Raw genomic sequence first — 25,761 nt, forward strand, 5'->3', positions numbered from 1 at the left:
CAGAGCTCTACTTTTACTGTACACAATAATTTATGACTTAATTACTTACTACTTAAGCAATAATAATCAAAATTAGATCTTATAAATCTTAATGTCTCCTGTAGAGTTCTTTTCAAATATCAAGAGTAATAATTTGGCTATTATTTGATTTTCAGACAAACGATAGTCATCTCTGTAAGTAGTGTTCATCTTTTTTTTAAAGGGTGATTTAAATTAATTTACTCCAGGAGCCAATGTTTACCAACTATATATTGATACAATATGTTAGGTATTTAACAAGTGTGAAAATAAGGTAAATATCAATAGTCAGGAGAGACACATATATAACTATTCAGGAAGGAAAAGAAGAAGTAAGATGAGAAGGAGGAGGGGGGTAAGGGGGTTATTATTTCACACATAAAAAGTCATTTGATTTGAAGGAGAAACCATCCAGAATCCATTTCTTTTAGAATAATTAATCTATCCCTAAATTAATTTTGCCATATATGTAGCAACTATGTACAAAAAGTTTTTAACATTATCCTTGGTTTTACAACGTTGAATTAAAAGCAATGACGTGCTCCAATCCAATGAGGCATACAATATGTTTTTACTAAACAGGAAGAACAAATTAATTTACTGGACGAGTATAAAGAAAAATGTTGAATGAGCATGCCATTAATGGTGAAAGGGGATATTTCCACACAATGGGATTTTTTTCTCCACCTTGTCTCCATGTGACGTTGATAAAAATATATTATTATTGTCATTTAGTTTTTTAAAATGTGCTGGGTCCCATGCACCCATAAATTTCAGTATATGTGGAAAGAAAAGTTTTAAATAGAGAAAACATACACCATAGTGGTGAAGATGTGGTGATACCAAATGATGTTTCTCTAAAAAAGAATGAATTGCCCACGAGAGCACAATTTTGGAGTTAAGTAGCAGGTTTTCTTTCAGCAGATACCTCCTTCTGACTTCGCCTTCCTGTCTTGTTTAATTGATTGTCTGAATACGATCTCCCACACTGAAAAACCCTGTCATTCACATTGGTTGACAAAGTACTGTATGCCTCTTACTGTTAAATTGTACCACGGTAGCACCCTGAACTGCCACAATGAGGATGTTATCCTCAGTCTTGAGTTTCCTGGGACTCTTCACCAGCCAAGACAAGCACCAAGGTCTCCTCAGCTGCTGCTTCACAGAAGTGGTACCAGCAAGTTGACAAACAGCACCAGGAGCAGCAGATGGGAGAGGCGGCAGAGGTCTGTTGAGGTTTTTTTGAACTATCTACAAAACTCATTTCATATGAGTGAAATATGAAATAAACGCAACTATCAAATTATTCCTATTTAATTTCTCATTGGTTCAACAGGCTTGCCCCCAAATTTCTGCCTTTAAAGATGTCATCTACTCTGGCTATTACTATGCATAGGATCCTATAGCTAATGACAGCAGTACCCATTGCAGAGTTTGGAAGGCAGCTTAGGCTATTAAGTTTTCTTCCATGTATTTCCACATCCTAAAGCCGCCTCAGCTCTAATTCACAATTTAAAGTTTGGTGGTGGTTGTCTTTTTAAGGTACAAGCTTTGTACTTATAAACTTGAGTTGCATTTTTGAGCCAACAAGACTCCTATAATCTCCTAGCCTGGCTCATTCCACATTTCTAACAAGCTTCAAAGTCTTGCGAGAAACAAAATCAAAGTGAGATGTTGTGGCCTTTGAAATGAGCCAGCCAGTGAGCACACATCTTAAAACTAAAGAGGTTCTAGACCTGGGATTTTCGGTGGCTGACTCTGCATTCTTAGACAAGACACTTCTGCCTTGTAGATTAATAAAGTGAGGATAATACTACGATGGCACGTTGTACCTCACAAACTGGTTCTAGGAACAAATAAAAGATATGAAATTTATGAGCCAGAGGGAGTTCGTTTCTGATATGCCCATTCTATTTTTATCATTCCTGCCCTACATGATTTTGAAAGTACCAAGATAAATTCACCACCGAAATAGAAGAGTACACGAAGTACATTTCAATAGCTTAGAAATCAATTATTTAATATCAAGTTACAAAAGGAAACTTTAAGTAAGCTTTTTCTCTTCATCCTAAAAAGTATCTTTGGGACAGACCTACTTCATCTGATAGTGTTCTTCCTTGAATCATTAGAGCAATGCCTATTAACGCTGACAAAGTAGTAGAAAAAAAGTCCTGTAAATTTTTAAAAATTTGTGTCGAGATTTGAATATTTCAACTCGCTTCACAACCGGACTCAGAGAACTACAAACCTTTAAGGGGATAACATGTCAGAAAGGGGAAGCAATGTGAGATCTGAAGTCTAGCTCCATCATTTACATATAAAGCTTGAGTGAGTTATTTAATTTCTCTGAACTTATTTTTTCATTTAAGAAAAAAACAAAAACAAAAACGAGTGCAAGTTAACACATAAGAGAGATTCTGTAATCCTTAGGCTCCCTTTAAAGACCACATAACATCAAAAAGTCAGAATTATTTGGCTTTTCAAAATGTGGACCGAAGATAAAAGAATGCTTCCTGAATAGTATAAAACTACACTTTGTTTTGTAATCTCAGTGTTGCTGATTCTATCTGCTACTCATTGCCTGAATTTAGATAGATCTCTTTCCTACTGGAAGTGGAGGGTTTTCTACTTACAACAACATTTGCTAAAGCTATGAAAGGCAAATGTATATTTACTTCCCAAGTAACTTATTCCAAATGCTTTATAAACAAATCACCCTTCAACGTCAACATTTTTAAAGCAATGACTAATCCTGATATTTTTGTAAATTCTTAATTTATTTACAAAATAGCTTATCATAGTTAAGACCCTTAGGAATCCACAAGAATTCATTGCTTACCAGGTACTGCATAGCAATAGAGCGGCGAAGAGGCCCAGGAGGTCCTATTAGAAAGACATCTTGCCCCAAAAGATCCTTCTGCATTATCCATCTTAGATGTTGAATTACTGATTGAGCCAGAGAGTCTGAAACTTTAAGGTGGAAAAAAGGCAAAATGAAATGCAAATCAGAATACTACATATAAGTCTTCAAGCAACCAATGCAGACAGTACATTAAGTTAAAATATATATATATTATATATACATACACATATATACACACATGCACACACATGCATATATACATATACACATATATACATTCATACATACATCTGGTGAATTTTCACACTGTTTTACAATAAAACCATTATTATCTAATGTTATAACAGAACAAAGTTTATTATATCACAAAGAGTCACATAATCCCATACTTAAAAGCTTATTAAGAAACAGGAATTCTCTGGTGGTCCAGTAGTTAAAACTTGGGCTTTCACTGCTGTGGACCCAGGTTTGATCCCTGGTCGGGGAAGTAAGATCCCACAAGTCCCATGGTGTGGCCAAAAAAAAAAAAGCTTATAAGAATGCTTGAACAGTGTGTCACCAAAGGAATGAAAGTGATTTTCAAGGGTGATATGAGCAGTTAGTACCATTACTTTGTCACAATTTTAAAGCCCATCTCTTTTGTTCTAAAAAGGGGATATGACCAAATCATCCCAGACAATTAATGATTGTCACAGTTTTGAAAAAATTTTTAAAGCTATAACTTAAGTTGGCACTGGGTTGTGAGATCTCTCAAACTTCACAGTTAGGAAGTCTGATGTAGACTTAAATGACTTCTTTAGAATTTAAGTCTATTCTACACCAACTCTTTTGGGAATAGAAGACTACTCCATATAATGCCCTTCTAAGTCTACTTTTTTTTTTTTTTTTTTTTTTTTTTTTGCCACGTGGCATGCGGGATCTTAGTTCCCCGACCAGGGATTGAACCCATGGCCCCTGCACTGGGAATGTGGAGTCTTAACCACTGGGCCACCAGGGAAGTCCCTAACTCTACTATTAAATCACCCATCAATCCACTCACCTTCTCCCTAAACATTTTTTTAAATGTTTGTATTAATACAATTAATTTGTGTTTGCTCACTTATAAGTCACCCAGTGACCTAGCAAGTGCTTCCCTAGGTACACAAGAAAAACTCTTGCCCTTATACATTGAGACGTATAGAATACTCACAGCAGTGTGGCTCAAAATAAAACTGGAGACAGGAGATGGATAAAAAGCACACAGTGGAATATTATATAACAACAACAAAAAAAACAGAATGAACTACCATCGTTTCCAACAATATGTTTAACTCTTAAATAAGAAAAAAATTTGTCACAAAATAAATCATACATTAATGATTAATATCACTATTTTGATAAAGCTCAATAAACTAGCAAATTGAATTCTTTACAAATACATACATATGTGATAAAACAGTGCTTGAAAAAGCAAAAATGCAAAAGTGATAAATTCAGGATACTTGGACATGGAATCAGAGAGATTCTCATGGATAACTTCAACGGTATTCGTAACATTCTACTTCTTAAATTGGGTGTGGGTACAGTGTTTCTTTTATTATTATGTTGCATTTTATACATAAACACATACAATACTGATGTTACGTATATGTATATATATATGTATTGTGTAAATGTATATATAAAAAAAAGTCTTTTGTATGTGTTGAATAACCCATACTTGTTAAACTTTGTTTAATCATCCAGGAAGGTCATGAAAGAATTCAAAGATCAAACTAAGAACACTTGCCTAGGACTAAAGCTGTGCTTCCCCCCGCCCCCTCCACCAACAGCATAATCTTGCTAGGGTGGTTCCCCCTACCCTCCCTGAAAAAAGTTAACATTGAATCATTGGAAAAAATAAAGATAAATTTCTGATTTTCTTAATCATGGTGGGAAGATCAAGGACAAAGTTTTGGGCAGACTGGTTGGTGTATCACATCACTGGGGTCACATTAAACCATTTTATAATTTCCCCAAAGCAATGCTTCTATGTCTGAAAATCAGGAAATTCATCACCCAAGTGGAGGTGCTTGGCTTCTCTCCTGTCCTCTATGAAGCCTCTACACCATGCATGGGGGCAAAAACTGGTTCTTGGAGGGGGACTTGAGAATAATTCTTAGCTATTACAATGGTCTGTTGCCCACTAAAGGGATGCTGTGCATCAACAGATATACAATATATCTGCGCACTGAAATTCCATGGAATTGGGGAGAGACAATTGGGGGAAAATGTTCTTAGGAATGCAATAATGAAAAACACAATAAAAAACATTGCCCCAAGACCTATACCTCTGAGAATCTCTCAAGGAGCTCCACAACGCTAGGAAGCAATTCACCTGTACCTCATTCTTAACTATCAGATGTCCACTTAACTATTTTTCTTTCCTACTCCAGGCTTAAATCTTTGTCATATATGGTCTACTCTTTCTTATTTCAAGGTAAGTCCATCTGCTTGCTGTTTAAGGATGAAACAAAATAAGAGTTAAGAAGCTCGAATTTCTCCATCAGTAAAATTACGCAAAGTTCCCTATGCTGCAGATCTACCACCTCTTCTTACTTTGATATCAAATATATAATTAAAAACATAAACACTTTGGGTTATTTTACATTTTCACAAATCTCAGTTTACTTTGGCCACAGGTCTTCTCTACACTATTCTTAAAGTCTTATGTTGCCTCTTTGTATTCACCTTTGGAAATGTGCCTGACCTTTCATTACCTGGACTTGACTATTTAAAATATGAAATTTCCAAAGTTCTATCAGGTACAGCCAAGTTGGTCTCTTCAGCTTCCTCCACCTTTTATTATTTATAACTATTTGTAACTATTCATAATGACAGAGTCTCAGTATAGTTCCATTCCATTTTGAATGCCTTGACATTGGAACTCATCTTTCTTTTCAAGATTTTTTTTTTAAATCGAAGGCAGGATTTCCTAATCAAATGTGAGGTCTTCGCCTCACAAGTTGTCAGCGTTAGCAAAGTGCTGACATTTAGGAATAATTTATCTTTTTCTTAGCAAACTGAAGAAGAATCAAAATTATAATAAAAGAGCAGTTTGTACACCAGTGTACTTTCTTAAGTGGGAGAGAAAGGCATGGAGATGGAGTTATTTAAAGCCGGATCCTGGGAATTGTGTAGAACTTTGAGTATGTTCATGGGAGTGTCTTCCACTCAGCATGATCCTCACGTGCTGAGAACCACTGGCCCTAAGGCATATCTGACAATTTGCAGCAATCCCTTCCTTTGCTCTTACCACTCAACAGTGGTTCTCAACCACTGGCAGTACTGCCACTACTCCATGCCTGCCAGAGGCATCTGGAAATGCCTGCCTCTACATTTCAATTCTACATAAATTTCTTAATATGGATAAGCAGCTTCTGAACCCTGTGGCTTGCCTTGTAGTCTACACTATACCCTCATAAAGACCTCTCCTTTTCCCTTCTTTTGTCTTCCCTTAATAACTCATAATGATAGTCATAATTTATTGCCTTCCTGTCATGTACTGGGTAAAAATACGAATGATTTTTCATACTCTCATTTAGATCTCACAACAACCCTAGAAGGTAGCAGACTACCGCATATAAGGATATAGACTCAACCCAAACTGTTTAAATCCCAACTGTTTTAGTATAGCTGTTTACTGTGTAATAATCAGTTACTTAAATTCTCTGTGCTCAGTTTCTCCATCTGTATAATGGATATGATAAATGAACTTACTTATAAGGTGGTTATGAGGATTAAATTAGGCACTTAGAACAGTGTCCAATAGTAGTATAAGCATTTGTTAAATATTCATTATCCCCATTTTGTGAATAAAAAAATCAAAGTTCTTATGGTGCATCATTTGTCCACAGTTGATAAGTTCATAAACCAGGATTGAGACCTAAATTGAGTCCAAAGCTTGCACTCCAGCCACCATGTCCTACTGCTCCTCTAAAATCTTTTTAACAGGCTCTATCTTCAGGTCCAAGACTTTCCCTACAAGTATGAACCTCACAGGGCTCCATCAAATTTAGTGGACTTGCTTTTATGGACACTAATTCTATTTCTTGGGCTTTGGTGATACCAGTGATACCTCCTTTTATTAAAATTTCAAATTCAATTTGTTGTTTACATTATGTTATCAGAGAACTCATTTCTCAAAAAAAATCCCATTTTCACTTATTCATATTTTAGTAGAGCGTATTTTGTCAAAGAAAACGTTTAATTTGTCAGGAAGTCACATTAAACTACTGAGAGAAAGCGTTAGGTACTACTGTGTGGTGTCTGTGGTATATTTTACATTAATGCTTGAAACTAGCTGTATTTTTAGGATGACCTCAAGAAAACATGAGTCATACTTAAAAGTGTTCCAGAAACAGAAACAAGATGTAAGACTGTACATTACAAACATCTGCAAAACAAACTGGCAAACTGCCGTGCATAACCTAATATAAACACAGCCCAGTGCACGATGTTTCCAGGCACAAGATGCTATCTTTTTTTTTTTAATTGGAGTATAATTGCTTTAAATGTTGTGCTAGTTTCTGCTGTACAATGAAGTGAATCAGCTATATGTATACCTATATCCCCTCCCTCTTGGACCTCCCTCCAATGCCCCCCATCCCACCCATCTAGGTTGTCACAGAGCACCAAGCTGAGCTTCCTGTGTTTTATAATGTTCACACTAGCTATCTATGTTATGCATGGTAGTGTATATACGTCAATCCTGATCTCCCAGTTTGTCCCACCCTCCCCTTCCTCTGCTGTGTCCACATGTCCGTTCTCTATGTCTACGTCTCTATTCCTGCCCTGCAAATAGATTCATCTGTACCATTTTTCTAGATTCCACATATATGCATTAATATACAATATTTGTTTTTCTCTTTCTGGCTCACTTCACTCTATATGACAGGCTCTAGGTCCAACCACATCTCTACAAAACACCCAATTTCATTCCTTTTTATGGCTGAGTAATATTCCATTGTATATATGGACCACATCATCTTTACCCATTCATCTGTCGTTGGACACTCAGGTTGTTTCCATGTCCTGGCTATTGTAAATAGTGCTGCAATGAACATTGGGGTACACATGTCCTTTTGAATTACAGTTTTCTCAGGGTATATGCCCAGTAGTGGGATTGCTGGATCATATGGTAATTCTATTTTTAGTTTTTTAAGGAACCTCCATACAGCTCTCCACAGTGGCTGTGTCAATTTACATTCCCACCAACAGTGCAAGAGGGTCCCCTTTCCTCCATAACCTCTCCAGTATTAATTGTTTATAGATTTTTTGATGAAGGCCATTCTGACGGGTGCGAGGTGATACCTCATTGTGGTTTTGATGCTACCTTTCAAGAGTCCACGTAATGATAAACCGATGTCAGAGTAATACCAGAGAGCTTGCCTGTGATGTTGGGTTTGGCTATGTTGGGTTTGGCTAGCCTATATCCTATCCTATATCATATCCTATATCTATATGATATCCTATATCATATATCCTATCCTATATTCTAGGATTTCCTTCTCTTCGTAAAAATAAAATATCGGATTCAAGTTAGGTGAAATTCCTTATTCAATTCCTAGCCAATACTTGTTTCAAAAAAATAGGTACTATTTTTTTGGCCAGGCATATTCAAGGGCTTTAAAATAATTATATTAAAGGAATGTAAATTATAGTGTTCTCCCTCCACAGACTCAAATTTGTCATATATGTAAAGATTAAAATTTCAGAAAATTATGCAGAGCTCAAATTCAGCTTTAATAAATTCTTCAAAAAGGAGTGACGGGGGTGCAGAGTCAAGATGGCGTACTAGGAGGAGGCGGAATTTGCATCTCTTCACAACTAGGGCACCTATCAGGCACTGGTGGGGGACCATGGACACCTAAGGGGACAGAAGGAAGCCCCCAGCAACTGTGTATGACATGGGGCATGGGGGGAATGAAGGGGGAGAAGTGGAGGCTGGACAGGACTGGCATCCCTGAGGGGCAGCTGCCGGAGGAAAAGGAATCCAATGCCCAAAGGGGGAAATTGGGGAACCACTGGGAGGGCAGAGGATCAAAAGGGACCGTGGCCAGGTTTCCTCTGCCCATGTAGACCCCCAGGAACCTGCTGAGATCCCAGGCCTGATCCTCTGCCCAGCTAGGCCCCCTCCAGCCACGTGGGTTCTGAGGGAGTGGGAGGAAGGGAAGGGGGAGGAAAAGTAAAGTCTAGACCTCTGGGACTGGCACCCCTGAAGGGTGGCTGGGGAAGGCGAGAAGTTCTTACACCCAGCTGGACTCACCCACAGATGGGTGTCCAGCAGCAACAGGGGAGACCCTGGGGGAGAAAGTGGGGGACAGACGTGAAGGAATGGAAGGGAAGGGGGCCAGCGCTTTCCCTGTCCACTTAGGTACTGGGGAGCCTGTTGGGCTCATAGGCCTAATCCTCTGCCCTCGGAGCCTCCCTCCTGCCGCGCAAAGCCCAAGCCCCGCCCCTACACCCCCCCCCAGGGCCCCACCTCTACACTCGGAGACCCCCTCTGAGACCCCCTCCAAGGCACTGGGCCTAAGTCCCACCCACACACACTCACCCAGAGCCTTACCTCCAAACTCCGGAACGCCACACTCCAGAGTTGCCCCATTCAACTTGCGGCCTCTCCCTTCCCCGCAGGTCCTAAGCTGACGCCCCACCCCACGCTAGAACATCACCCCCACCTAGGCCCCGCCCATGCCCTGCCCTATGCTCAAAAGGCACCCGCCTAGATCCCACCCCACCTTAAACCCCATCGCTCCCTTAGTTCCACCCTTGCCTAAGTTCTGCCCCCATAGCAAGACTTTTTTTTTTTTCCTCTTTTAGATTCGGTTTCTCTTTTACCTTGTTGATTCATTGTTGTTGATTCTTTTATATTTTTATTTTTCCTAATAAATCTTTTATTTTTCTAATCTTATGTTATTCTTTATACTTTGTTATTGTTCTCTCCTTTTGCTTATTCCCCCCATCCCTTTTTTTCTCTCTTTTTTATGTTATGGTTTTATTTTACCTTTTTGCAGTTGTTTCAATTATATTTCATTTTTCCTAATATATTTTTTATCTTTCTAACTTTATTTAGTTTTTTAGTCTTGATATTGTACTGCTCCTTTTTTTCTTTCTTTGTTTCTCTCTTTTTTTTTTTTTTTTTTACCATGCCACAAAGTTTGCAGGATCTTGGTTCCCTGCGGGAGGTCGGCTCCAAGCTACTGTGGTGGGAGTTCTGAGTCCATACCACTGGACTACCAGAGGACCTCAGACCCCAGGGTATATCAATTGGAGGGAGGGCTCCCAGAGGTCCTCAGCACCAAGACACGGCTCTATCCAACTGCCTGCAAACTCCACTGCTGGACGTCTCAGGGCAAACAACCAGTAGGACAGGGATACAGAACCACCCACCAAAAACAAAAACAAAAAGAAACGACAAAAAAATGTTAAAAACCTACAAGACGAAATAAATGAAGCCAAAATAGGCAATCTACCTGAAAAAGAATTCAGAGTAATGACAGTAAAACTGATCCAAAATCTACGAAACAAAATGGAGAAAATACAAGAAACATTTAACAAGGATCTAGAAAACTAAAAAGCAAACGAACAGTGATGAACAACACAATTACTGAACAATTACGCAATTACTCTAGTAGGAATCAACAGCAGAATAACTGAGTCAGAAGAATGGATAAGTGAGCTGGAAGATAAAATGGTGAAAATAACCACCAGGGAACAGAATAAAGAAAAAAGAATGAGAAGAATTGAGGACAGTCTCAGAGACCTCTGGGACAACATGAAACGCAACAACATGTGAATTATAGGGGTGCCAGAAGAAGAAGAGAAAAAGAAAGGATCTGAGGGCTTCCCGGGTGGCGTGGTGGTTGAGAGTCTGCCTGCCGATGCAGGGGACACAGGTTCATGCCCTGGTCCGGGAAGATCCCACATGCCGCGGAGAGGCTGGGCCCGTGAGCCATGGCCGCTGGGCCTGCGCGTCCGGGGACTGTGCTCCGCAACGGGAGAGGCCACAACAGTGAGAGGCCCGCATACGGCAAAAAAAAAAAAAAAGAAAGAAAAAGAAAGGATCTGAGAAAATATTTAAAGAGATTATACTCCTAAACTTCCCTAACATGGGAAAGGAAATAGTCAATCAAGTCCAGAAAGCACAGAGAGTACCATACAGGATAAACCCAAAGAGAAACATGCCAAGACACATATTAATCAAACTATCAAAAATTAAATACGAAAAAGAAACATTAAAAGCAGCAAGGGAAAAGCACCAAATAACATACACGGGAATCCCCATAAGGTTAACAGCTGATTTTTCAGCAGAAACACTGCAAGCCAGAAGGGAGTGGCAGGACATATTTAAAGTGATGAAAGGGAAAAACCTACAACCAAATTACTCTACCCAGCAAAAATCTCATTCAGATTCGATGGAGAAATTAAAACATTTACAGACGAGCAAAAGCTAAGAGAATTCAGCACCACCAAACCAGCTTTACAACAAACGCTAAAGGAACTTCTCTAGGGAGGAAACACAAGAGAAAAGACCTAAAATAACAAATCCAAAACAATTAAGAAAATGGTAATAGGAACATACATATCAATAACTACCTTATATGTAAATGGATTAAATGCTCCAACCAAAAGACACAGAATGGCTGAATGGATACAAAAACAAGACCTGTATATATGCTGTCTACAAGAGACCCACTTCAGACCTAGGGACACATACAGACTGAAAGTGAGGGGATGGAAAAAAGATATTCCATGCAAATAGAAATCAAAAGAAAGCTGGAGTAGCAATTCTCAGATCAGACAAAATAGACTAAAATAAAGACTATTATAAGAGACAGAAAGGACACTACATAATGATCAAGTGACCAATCCAAGAAAAAGATATAACAATTGTAAATATTTATGCACCCAAAATAGGAGCACCTCAATACATAAGGCAAATACTAACAGCCATGAAAGAGGAAATCGACAGTAACACAATCATGGTAGGAGACTTTAACACCCCACTTTCACCAATGGACAGATCATCCAAAATAAAAATAAATAAGGAAACACAAGCTTTAAATGATACAATAAACAAGATGGACTTAATTGATACTTATAGGACATTCCATCCAAAAACAACAGAATACACTTTCTTCTCAAGTGCTCATGGAACATTCTCCAGGATAGACCATATTGTGGGTCACAAATCAAGCCTGGCAAATTTAAGAAAATTGAAATTGTATCAAGTATCTTTTCCGACCACAATGCTATGAGACTAGACATCAATTACAGGAATAAAACTGTAAAAAGTACAAACACATGGAGGCTAAAAAATACACTACTAATTAACCAAGAGATCACTGAAGATATCAAAGAGGAAATCAAAAAATACCTAGAAACAAATGACAATGAAAACATGATGACCCAAAACTTATGGGATGCAGCAGAAGCAGTTCTAAGAGGGAAGTTTACAGCAATAGCATCCTACCTCAAGAAACAAGAAAAATCTCAAATAAACAACCTCACCTTACACCTAAAGCAATTAAGAGAAAGAACAAAAAAACCCCAAAGTTGGCAGAAGGAAAGAAATCATAAAGATCACATCAGAAATAAATGAAAACAAAAGGAAGGAAATGATAGCAAAGATAAATAAAACTAAAAGCTGGTTCTTTGAGAAGATAAACAAAATTGATAAACCACTAGCCAGACTCATCAAGAAAAAAAGGGAGAAGACTCAAATCAAAACGACAGAATTAGAAATGAAAACGATGAAGTAAAAACTGACACAGCAGAAATACAAAGGATCATGAGAGATTACTACAAGCAACTATATGCCAATAAAATGGACAATACGGAAGAAATGGACAAATTCTTAGAAATGCACAACCTTCCAAGTCTGAACCGGGAAGAGACAATATAAAAAGACCAATCACAAGCACTGAAATTGAGACTGTGATTTAAAATCTTCCAACAAACAAAAGCCCAGGACCAGATGGCTTCACAGCCGAATCTATCAAACATTTAGAGAAGAGCTAATACCTATCCTACTCAAACTCTTCCAAAATATAGCAGAGGGAGGAACACTCCCAAACTCATTCTACGAGGCCACCATCACCCTGATTCCAAAACCAGACAAAGATGTCACAAAAAAAAGAAAACTACAAGCCAATAACTCCGATGAACATAGAAGTAAAAATCCTCAACAAAATACTAGCAAACAGAATCCAACAGCACATTAAAAGGATCATACACCATGATCAAGTGGGGTTTATTCCAGAAATGCAAGGATTCTTCAATATATGCAAATCAATCAATGTGATACACCATATTAACAAACTGAAGGATAAAAACCATATGATCATCTCAACACATGCAGAAAAAGCTTTTGACAAAATTCAACACCCATTTATGATAAAAACGCTCCAGAAAGTAGGCATACAGGGAACCTAACTCAACATAATAAAGGCCATATATGACAAACCCACACCCAACATCGTCCTCAAAGGTGAAAAACTGAAACCATTTCTTCTAAGATGAAGGAACAAGACAAGGTTGCCCACTCTCACCACTATTTTTCAACATAGTTTTGGAAGTTTTAGCCACAGCAATCAGAGAAGAAATAAGGAAATAAAAGGAATCCAAATTGTAAAAGAAGAAGTAAAGCTGTCACTGTTTACAGATGACATGTTTTTATACATAGAGAATCCTAAAGATGCTACCAGAAAACTACTAGAGCTAATCAATGAATTTGGTAAAGTAGCAGGACAAAAAATTAATGCACAGAAATCTCTTGCATTCCTATGCACTAATGATGAAAAATCTGAAAGAGAATTTAAGGAAACATTCCCATTTACCACTGCAACAAAAAGAATAAAATACCTAAGAATAAACCTACCTAATGAGACAAAAGACCTGTATGCAGAAAGCTGTAAGACACTGATGAAAGAATTTAAAGATGATACAAACAGATGGAGAGATATACCATGTTATTGGATTGGAAGAATCAACACTGTGAAAATGACCATACTACCCAAAGCAATCTACAGATTCAATGCAATTCCTATCAAACTACCAATGGCATTTTTCACAGAACTAGAACAAAAAATTGCACACTTTGTATGGAAACACAAAAGACCCCGAATAGCCAAAGCAATCTTGAGAAAGAAAAACGGAGCTGGAGGAATCAGGCTCCCAGACTTCAGACTATACTACAAAGCTAGAGTAATCAAGACAGTATGGTACTGACACAAGAAACAGAAATAGAGGTCAATGGAACAGGATAGGAAGCCCAGAGATAAACCCACACACATATGGTCACCTTATCTTTGATAAAGGAGGCAAGAATATACAGTGGAGAAAAGACAGCCTCTTCAATAAGTGCTGCTGGGAAAACTGGACAGCTACATTTAAAAGAATGAAATTAGAACACTCCCTAACACCATACACAAAAATAAGCTCAAAATGGATTAAAGACCTAAATGTAAGGCCAGAAACTATCAAACTCTTAGAGGAAAACATAGGCAGAACGCTCTATGACATAAATCACAGCAAGATCCTTTTTGACCCACCTCCCAGAGAAATGGAAATAAAAACAAAAATAAACAAAATGGGACCTAATGAAACTGAAAAGCTTTTGCACAGCAAAGGGAACCATAAACAAGACAAAAAGACAACCCTCAGAATGGGAGAAAATATTTGCAAATGAAGCAACTGACAAAGGATTAATCTCCAAAATATACAAGCAGCTCATGCAGCTCAGTATCAAAAAAACAAACAACCCAATCCAAAATGGGCAGAAGACTAAATAGACATCTCTCCAAAGAAGATATACAGATTGCCAACAAACACATGAAAAGATGCTCAACATCACTAATCGTTAGAAAAATGCAATTCAAAACTACAGTGAAGTATCATCTCACACTGGTCAGAATGGCCATCATCAAAAAATGTGGAAACAATAAATGCCGGAGAGGGTGTAGAGAAAGGGAAATCATCTTGCAATGTTGGTGGGAATGTAAATTGATACAGTCAGTATGGAGAACAGTATGGATGTTCCTTAAAAAACTAAAAATAGAACTACCGTATGACCCAGCAATCCCACTACTGGGCATATAACCTGAGAAAACCATAACTCAAAACGAGTCATGTGCCACAATGTTCATTGCAGCACTATTTACAACAGCCAGGACATGGAAGCAACCTAAGTGTCCATCAACAGATGAATGGATAAAGAAGATGTGGCACATATATACAATGGAATATTACTCAGCCATAAAAAGAAACGAAATTGAGTTATTTGTAGTGACATGGATGGACCTAGAATCTGTCATACAGAGTGAAGTAAGTCAGAAAGAGAAAAACAAATACCGTATGCTAACACATATATATGGAATCTAAAAAAAAACAAAAAAAATGGTTCTGAAGAACCTAGGGGCAGGACAGGAATAAAAACACAGACGTAGAGAATGGACCTGAGGACACGGGGAGGGGGAAGGGTAAGCTAGGATGAAGTGAGAGAGTAACATTGACATATATACACTACCAAATGTAAAATAGATAGCTAGTGGGAAGCAGCTGCATAGCACAGGGAGATCAGCTCGGTGCTTTGTGACTACCTAGAAGTGTGGAATAAGGAGGGTGGGAGGGAGACCCAAGAGGGCGTGATATGGGGATATATATATGCATATAGCTGATTCACTTTGTTATATAGCAAAAACTAACACAATATTGTAAAGCAATTATACTCTAATAAAGACGTTAAAATAAATAAATAAATAAACTAGTGACGTTTTCTTAGTATCCCAAGGGGCAACATAATACAATGGAAAGAAAAAGCCTCTGAAGCCAAACAGACCTAGCTGTGATTTCTCATCCTGTCCTTTATCAGTGTCCTTGGACAAGTATTCTGAATCTCCCAGGCCTAAGTTTTCCTATTTTCAAAAGAGCAGTAATAATACTTACTGAGTACAGTTATTGTGAGGATTATAGGTAAAGCACCTTGTCCAGTCCCTCAGACAGTGAGAACTAGGTGTGGAAGGATATTAAAAGCCCATCCTCACCTGCACAGTCCTCTACCTGGTGTGCACCCTGGACAGCAGGCTGCAAGGTATGGATTCAGTGGTCATGAATGAGCTTCTGGGTTTACTCAAATTACCTCCTGCACCTAGAGACCACCCGGAAAAAATAAGGGAGAAAGGAACCTACCTAGCTAGTACAGCCTGTGTGAGGTGCTTTCCCAAGACATTACATTTTATTCACCAGAGTCATCCTATAAGATTGCTCAGAAAGAATCTGAACCCAGGCTCATCACACTCCCTGCATGCATTACCATCTCAAGAGAGATTTCAAAAGAATCACAACTAATCTCACTGCAAGTGCACGCTCATTTACTAAACTGACCTATCTACCGTGTATCACTCTCTACTAGGATATAATGGACGTCAAGGGGAAAAACAGGGGAACAAGGGACATAATACAATATGCTTACAATCAAAGTCCTCATTATTCACCACATGCGCTAACTGAACTAAGAGATTAAATCATTCACACAGTTACATTTATTCAGGATCTTCTATATGCTTAGCGCCAAGAAGACAAAGATAAGTACAATAAGATCCTTTGAAGGTGTCAAAGGAAAAAAAATGCATATATATAAAGCCTTAGCTTATATAAGCCACTCATCTATAAAAGTGGGCTGATGGGACTGATATAATACAGATAGCTGTAATCAAAATTAAATGAGAAGTATAACAATGGCCAGTACAGTACTGAGCATAGAAAAGGTATTCAGTTTTTCTTAAAATTGGAAAAATACTTCAATATACATTAAATAAATCAGAGCATATACATATACCATTTTTTGTGTAGAGGTGTTAGAATAAGTGTATTTATGCAAATTTTCTTGTATTTGCATAGGGAAACACAGGAAGAGGAGGAAATACTTCCCAATTCATTCTATGAGATCGGTGTTACCCGAATACCAAAATATGACAAAGACATCATTCAGTCCACCACAGTTATGCACTGAATGTTTGTGTTCCTCCAAAATTCATATGTTGAAATCCTAACTGCCAATATGATTGTATTCGCAGGTGGGGTCTTTGGGAGGCCATTAGGTCATGAAGATAAAAGCTAGACAAAAATAGAACACATGTTGTATTATTACATTTACATAAAATTCTAGAAAATCCAAATAAATCTACAAAGTAGATCAGTGATTCCCAGAAAAGGGAGGAACCAGGAGGCATTATAAAGGGGCACAAGTAAACTTTTCAGAGTGATGAGTTTATTTGATTATTATCTTGATTTTAGTGATGTTTCATGGTTACATACATATGTCAAAATTTATGGAGTCCTACATTAAATATGTACAATTTGTTGTATGTAAATTACACTTAGTAACACTATTTTTTAAAAGATTAGAATTAAAATGTTAACAGTGCTTATAATTAGGCTTACAAATGATTTGCATTTTATCCTTTGTTTCAGTGTTTCCCAAGTTTTTGTATTGATGTTTTGTTTTTGTGATAGGAACAGTTATATTTCTTTTGAAAAACCATATTGCAAAGTAATCATAGCCGTACTGGAAGTAGAAAATAATTGTGATACACAGAGAAAGTAGCAATTTGATGGGTGACATATATTAGAATATTTTGACTAATCAATAGATCACAATTTAATACCCCAAATTCAATTTGCAATTCAGCCTCTTAAAATGCTTATCCATAAACTATTGCTAAATTGTGATAATTTACAAAAGACAACTTTGTTGATCTTAATGTAGCTAGTCATATTCATGACAAGACAACAATAATCAAAAACGTAAAATGAGATCAAGGAATGACCTTCAGTTATGAACACATCTCAGAAGAAGCAAGAATTTTTAGATCCTGTCAAATTCTTTAAACACAAAGCATTAACTTTTTATTTGTATGAGTCAGTTCACAGAAAAAGCAGTTATAATGGATGTATTCTCTAATTTAATAAAGTTTCACTTTAAACATGGGAGTTTAATAGCTTTTTTAAAGTTACAGTCTAATATATACTTACTATAGCAAAGAAAAAAATCCGAAAAATTAAATGATCCCTTTCATTTCCAACCCCACTCCTAACCCAATGCCCCAGAAAGAAGTCAAAGAGCCTGGAGCTCGGCCTACCACACTTTTCTCTGTGTACAGGGAGACATATAATACACCTGCAAAGGGTGTTCCAAGTTTGTTTGTTTTTTAAAACAAAAACAAAAATTGTATCATACTTTATATACTACTCTGCAGTCTTCCATTTTTGCTTAACAACATCATATGGACACCCTCTAGGTCCACAGATACAAATCTAATTTATTCTTTTTTAACAGCTGCAGAAGTTTCCATAATATATCTGTAAAATAATTTATTCAACTATTCCTCTACTGACACACTCAGATTGCTTCTAGTTTTTGTCACTATCAAAAACAACAAAATGCTTCAATATATATTGTGTACAAATATCTTTTTTATGTGCTGATTTTTCCCTTAATGGACAGAACCTAATAAAGAAACTGCTACATCCAGAAGGTATTTTATTTTAATAGCTATTACCATATTACTTTCCAGAGAAGTCAAATGAACTCACACTTCCACAGCAATGTACGAAATGCCATTTCCCTGCGACCCTGTAGGTACTGGACATCATAATACCTTTTAATTTTGGCCCAGATGATGTATGAATATTGCTATCTTATTGTATAATTTGCATCTTTCTACCTACTAAGCAGGGTTAGAACATATGTACATATGCACATATTGGCCATCTGGATTTCCTGTCCTGTGGTATGCCTATTTAAACCCTTTGCCTATTTTCTACTGGATATGATGTTTCTCATCAATTTATATGCTATATTTGTATATAAAGGGTATTAAACCTCTGCCTATCATATATGTTATATATGCATTGAAAATGTGATTTTTTAAGTTAGGGGTTTAGTACTTGAATTCATTTAAACGATGTCATTAATGGTGGTTAAATTGCCAGGTAAATACAAAGAAGCCTGCTACCTAGCTCAAAAACCGTACATCTGCAATGAAAGTCGCAGAAAGCAACAACAGTCATTAACTAGAAAATAAAAAGCAATAAAACACATCAGTAAACTTTAAGTCATCTTCAGTACGGTATCTGGGAGAAAGAAAATTAAAGAAAAACTAGGCACTGAATAAACACTGCTATAGAGACCCCAGAGGAAACTTCAAGGCATGTTCAGGAGCTTTAAAAGTTGGTGGGACTCTTCCTTTGGAGGACTCCATGCTTAAAAATATATCTAAAGAAATCACAAATGAAATCCTTTTCAAAAGTAAAGTCTCATGTAATGAGAGGCAATTAGGACACTAGTAAAAATAAGGCAAGTCTTAAGGATTGGAGGCTTTGCTTCTCAGATTGTTTTTCAAGCACTGACGATTAAGTTAGGGAATCTGAGGTAACACCTCCCTGGAGGCCTTTTGTGTAACCTCTGTCACTAATTTATTAAAACTGACAAGTAGCTGCAATGATTGTTCCACATTATCTACCCTGACACAAAAATGACATAGCTTTTCCATGCTATTCTGTCATTTATAACATTGATGAATTTCTCAAACCTCTTAAAATCATTTACAAACTAAAGACAAAGGTTCTTTCCCCCCTAAAAAAACTCTCATCCTGTTAATTATGCCCAAACTCGCCATTTTAAGAGCACAATGCTGTAATTCTTGCAGTAAATCTTTATGGGCCCTAAGAGTTCAGTGTGTCCAATAAACCTTAAATGACCTCACATATAATTAGTTCACTGACTGCAACAAGAAGATTATGTAAGGAAGCAGAAATATAATTCTGAGGTCAGGTTTAAAGTCATCTCTTGAAAACTTGCTACCTTGGAGCACCACTTCATAAGTCAAACCTTGGAAGAAATACCAGCTTTGATACAATATCGTTTAACTTCAAGCACAAAAACATGAAGGAACCCCTTTTCAACAGCTGCCAATTTCAACTAAGCCTTGAGGTTTGGTTTTCATACAAAAAGGCAAAAAAGCTTCAATTATCCACTTCAATACTTGCAGGTAAGAGACTAGGGACTAAGATGATAAGTGGAAGTTATAATGGTCAAGGCAGGAGGTAACAAGACCTAGATAATAAAAAAAGTAAAGAACAGTCCAACTCTTATGTCTATTATATGCCAGGCACTGGGCTAGATACTAGAGCTAAAAAGATGTCCTGCTGTGCCCAATGCTGTGAAGACAGAAACAGTTCAAATGAGAAGCTGACAACTGACTACAAAATATAAGCATTCATTATCTCAATCAAATGGTCAGTGAATTAAATTTTACTTTGATGAGATAATACTGCTTTTGTGTGGTTTTTAGTTGAATTTTAGACTTCCACTTAAGAATACCTCTAGTCTATAGCTTCTGCCAGTTAGCAGGATTTCTACCATTCCATTAAATAGATGCTAAATATGAATATCAGGGATCATAGTTCAACACTGTGACTTTTATTTCTTCATTAGTAAAATACAATAGTGATGTTCAATGCTCTAAGTAATAACTTTAATTAAGATAGAGATAAAATAAAACTGCCATGCGTCAACTATTTCAATATTTTTCAATAATCCTTCACACTTTTAAATTCCAAAAGAGTTTTCTAACATCGCAGGACTTATTCTAAAGAAAGCCGCCAGAGATAACTGTGGCAGACTATAAAAGAAAAATCAAACAGAAGTCAGGAAATCTGGGTTTTGCTACTAATTAATTAGTCTTCTGACCTCTTTCTTGTGATCCTACTTTCCCAGCTATAAAATGAGTTCCAGAGAGGATAATAATTGCTAAAGTTCCTTTCCTTAACAAAAGTCTATCATTTTATGTTTCATTTCAAAATATTAAATATCCAAGAGGCAAAAAGCTAAAATGAAGCATAAATACAGGAAGGAAAGTAACAGGGTATCAAACTTCAACAAAACACCATTTCCAAAATATTTTAACGTATTTTTAAAAATAACTCTTAGCGAGAAAAAATCCACCAAAGTTCTCTCATGGCCAAAACCCATAATCTCTAATCAGTCATGTAATAGCAAGAATGAAGCCAAAGGACTGTAATTTTCCCATTCTAGTAATAGTCCCTGAGAGAGGGAGAAAACATTCAAAGAACTGTATTTGAACATAATACAGTAAATAGATGCATAAAAACACGTTATATTATGCAATACAATACATCTGTCTAATCAATGTGTAGCAACCAATACATAATACTTATGTGAATATGTGAGATTTTGGTTGAATTAGCTTGGCCACTTTTTCTATTTCAAGTTAACAAACGCCCAACAGTCTTTTCCTTACAAATGGCACAGTTGCTCGTAAGAAAGACTAGCAGAGGCAATATAACAATTTACTGTTGGGTAAAACATGCTATCATCCTCTTGATATATGGTAGGAACAATGATGAATGGAAAGCAGGCACAAACCATCCAACTGATTTCAGGATAAACTCTCTTCTGATATATTTCAAAGGGTAAGCTACTAATAATGAAACACAAAAGAAATGAAAACTTTGGATTACATAAGAGATGCATGCAAACAATAATAAAAATTGAAAGCATGTAAACCACAAAATGTTGAGGGCTTTTCTTTGTTTTTCTGGGGGTTTTTCGTGACAATTTATGGGAGTTTTGCTATATTTAGGAACAGATACCTTTTACACTCTGGGACTTGGTCTGAGCCAGCCACTATATTGTTCCTCAGTCATTTGCAAAGTATGAGAATACATTCATTCAAAGCACATGCTTGTAAGTTTTTAAATTGATATTATTGCTAGGATCCCTTGAATTCTTGAAGCTAGTACAGTCTTGTTAATTCTCTCACTGAATAAGAAGGTCCTCAAAATGAGTAAGTATCTGTGATTATGACAAAGTACTTCAGCAGACCCCAGACAAGAGACTATGGCATCTTAGTTGTTAAAAGAAGGGACGGATAGTGCTATCCCTTGTTGATAGCTATCAGGCAATGACCATGCTTCAGGTCTAGGTGAGACTGAAAAGGCCAACATTCTTTCCACACTGTAAATATGTTAAGTTTGATCTTTTTAAACTGAAGTGTATTTGAAGAGCCTACCAACATTGGTGATCTGCAAACAACCTAACTGAGGGCAAATTCAAAATTAAATCTAGCTGAAATATATTCCAGATTCATTTTTTAGGGATAAGACTGAATGAAGATGACTGTTTTTAGCATATCTCTTAAGCAGAATCACAGCAGCCTTTAGTAATCCCCATACTCAATAGTGTCACAGGCATGGGATAATGGAAGATGAAAAGGAACAAGAATCAGGAGACTGGGGAGATGGTTGTATCAGGAACTCATATGTATTCAGCACTTTGTGCCAGGCATTATCGTATATATTTCACATATGCTATTTGATTTAATCCTTACAATGTATCAGTGAGGTTAAAATGATCATCCCCATATAGTCAAGGAGACTCAGAACAGTCATATAACTACGGAAATTGACACATCTGAAAAGAAAGAAAGAAGGAAGGAAGGAGGGAAGGAGAGAAGGGAAGAAGGGAGGAAGAGAGAGAGAGGAAGGAAGGAAGGAAGGGAGGGAGGAAGGAAGAAAGAAAGAAGGAGGGAGGGAGGAAGAAAGGGAGAAAGAAAGGGAGGGACGGAGGGAGGGAGGAAGGAAGGAAGGAAAGAAATTCATACATCTAGAAAGTAGTACAGTCAAAATTTTAAACATAATTTCCCCCCACCAAGTAGTTGTTTCCCTACAGAACTCAAACTATATAGCACTTTTCTTATTGTCTATCAAGAGCAGATATTATTCTTCACATCTGAAGTTTATTATAAAAAGTTAGCTACATTCATAATGAGAAAAGACCCAGAAATCAGGAAAAATGAGTGGGTTTTTTTTTTCAATTATCACATACCTATGCCATGTAAGATGTTATAGATCTATTTTGTTAATTTTTCTCTAGACAAGTATAACAACTTGTTAAAGAATTAAGCCATTAGTCTCACCCCTAGAAAAGAAAACCTGTCTATTAAAATAATATGATTAGGCATGACCATTAAATAATGAACATCAAAAATAAATATTCCTGACTCCCACTTCTAGTTAGGATGGTGAGAATTGCAAGAGAATTTCACTTCCAACATAACAACCAGGACAAACCCGTTAATCTACAAAAATCACAGTTTTTAAAAATCCATCATACAGCTAAGGATACAAAGAAATCTAAATGAACTAGATTATAGAAAGTAATGAGCCCTTTCAAGGAGAGAAGAGACCCACAGCTAACTTTCATCCCTGGTAGAATGGCAAGAGGAGGAAGAATCTGCCATAGATGTGTCAGGGTAAACAAGCTGAACTTTTAACAAACCTATAACGGCCATACATGGGCTGGCATGATGAGAAGTCCCAGCAACAGAGAAAATCTGCACCTACCACCAACTCTTTCCCATTCACGTATTCAAGCATGAGAGATGAAAAATAAAAAGGAAAACTAGGGACTTCCCTGGCAGCCCGGTAGTTAAGACTCCATGCTTTCACTGCAGTGGGCATGGGTTCCATCCCCAGTGGAGGAACTAAGATTCTGCATGCGGGGCAGCGTGGCCAAAAAATTAGAAAAAAAAAAGGAAAACCAAATGGACATGGTAGAAATGAAATATATTAACCAAAATGAATGAATCATCAGATGGGACTACGACTGAACATACGAAACAGAAGAGAGGATCAGTTAACTTAGTTATGGACAAGAAGTTGATGACAAAACTGATGACGGTTATTAACCCATAGATTCAAGAAGCTTAGAGAAACACAACAAAGATAAATTCAAAGTAAACCGTACCTTGGTACATCAAGCCAAACTTCTGGTGAAAAATAAAAAATAATAAAAGAATCTTAAATGCAGATACAGAAAACAGACAAGTTACAAACAGGCAAAAAACAAAAATTATAGCTGACTTTTTATTAGAAACAATAGAAACCATAAGACAATAAAATGATGTCTTTAAAGTACTAAAAGAAAAAAAAATGGCATTCCATATCCAACAATAACAAAAATAATGCTTTGAAAATGAAAGCAAAATAAACACAATTTAAGACAGACAACAGATGAGAGAATGCATATCTAGCAAACATACTAAAAGAAATGTTAAAAGAAACTCTTCTTGCTAAAGGGAAATGCTTTCAGATGATGTATGCCTGAATCTGCAGAAAGGAATAAAAAGCAGTATAAAGCATTAAAATATGGATAAATATTAAAAGCTTCTAAAACTATCTTCATTTTATATCTATATATTTATTTTATTTAAAATTCTATTATTGCTTAAAACAAAAATAACTATAAATGTCACTGTTTTAGCAAAAATGACAATAAATATCATAGTGTTTTAGCATATATGGAATTAAAATATATGTTGACAATAGTACAAAGGGTATGTGATGTAAATGAAAGTATAGTATATATAGCTCAACAAACATCAGGTAGGAAAACTCATAGAGACCACATTCAGACACGTCATAGTCAAATTATCAAAAGACAAAGACAAGGAGAAAATATCTTGATAGCAAAAAGAAAGGTGATTCATCATGTAGAGGGGATCCTTAGTAAAATTAATAACTTACTTCTCATCAGAAACTATGGAGGCCAGAGGCAGTAAGATGACATATTCAAAGTGCAGAAAAGAAAAAAATGTCAACCAAGAATTGTTCAAACAATAAAGGTGAAATTAAGAAATTTCCAGACAAATAAAAACTGAGAATTCATCTCTAGCAGATCTGCCGTATAAAAAATACTAAAGAGTGTCCTTCTTTCAGGCCGAAATAAAAGCACACTAGACAGTAACTCAAATCCACACAATAGCATTCCAGTAAAGGTAACTGGAATATAAGTAAATGTAAAAAAATATGTAAAAAATATATGTAAATGTAAAAATAATATAAACATATTTTTGTTTGTAACTCTTTTCTTCTATCTGATTTAAAATACAATTTCATAAAATGATAATTATAAAATTGTGTCACTAGATTTTTAATATATAAAGCTATAATTTGTATGACAATAATAGTACAAAGAAAGTAGAAGGGAACAGAGCTATACTGGAACAAAGTTTTTATATACTATTGAAATTAAGTTAGTGTTAATATGAACAAGTTTGTTTTAAGTTAAACTGTTAATTATAACCCCTAGAGTTACCACTAAGAAAATAACTCAGGGGACTTCCCTGGCGGTCCAGTGGTTAAGACGCTGCACTTCCACTGCAGGGGGCATGGGTTCGATTCCTGGTCGGGGAACTAAGATCCTGCATGCGCGTGGCATGGCCAAAAAAAAAAAAAAAAAGCCAACAAAAAAAACCCTCAAAAAAAATACAGTAAAAGAAAAGTGGGACAGAGTGGAGAGGACAGATCGCAGAGCCATTTAGGAGGTAGAGTCAATGGAAATTTGTATTGGATGAAAGTGAGATATTCTCCCTCAAGGAGCGCATTGTCTACTGAAAGAATCTGAAGCGTGAACAAAAAATTATTTTATATTGTGCCCAATGACTGGAACATAGAACAGGGGAAGTACAGAGACAGGAGATGAGGCTGAGACTAGATCATGAAAGGTAAGGATTGACCTTTGTTCCTAAGGTATTAGATTGCTTTAAGGAATTTTGAGAAAAGAATTGACATGATTTTGAGCAAAGAAGTGATTGTGAGTCATTAGAGAAATTCAAATCAAAACAATAATGAGATACCACTTTATACCCATGAAGATGGCTACAATAAAAAGGACAGACAATAATAAGTGTTGAAGATATCGAGAAACTGGAACCCTCGTACATTGCTTGTGGGAATGTAAAATGGTACAGCCTCTTTGGAAAACAGTTTGATAA

General features: G+C 36.6%; 1 protein-coding gene across 4 annotated transcripts in view; it reads right to left on the bottom strand.

The window, feature by feature from the left end:
* The window catches only part of VWA8 (von Willebrand factor A domain containing 8), a 358,944-nt gene that overhangs the window by 313,363 nt on the left and 19,820 nt on the right, over positions 1 to 25,761 (bottom strand). For all 4 annotated transcript variants that reach the window (XM_029210522.1, XM_029210521.1, XM_029210523.1 and 1 more), the window contains exon 3: positions 2,858 to 2,988. In XM_029210522.1, coding sequence (XP_029066355.1) covers positions 2,858 to 2,988 — 131 coding nt within the window. The remainder of the gene's footprint in view (positions 1 to 2,857; positions 2,989 to 25,761) is intronic.

The sequence above is a fragment of the Monodon monoceros genome, unplaced genomic scaffold (genome assembly GCF_005190385.1).
Source record: "Monodon monoceros isolate NGI ecotype Baffin Bay Population unplaced genomic scaffold, NGI_Narwhal_1 Super_Scaffold_8, whole genome shotgun sequence".
NCBI lineage: Eukaryota > Metazoa > Chordata > Mammalia > Artiodactyla > Monodontidae > Monodon > Monodon monoceros.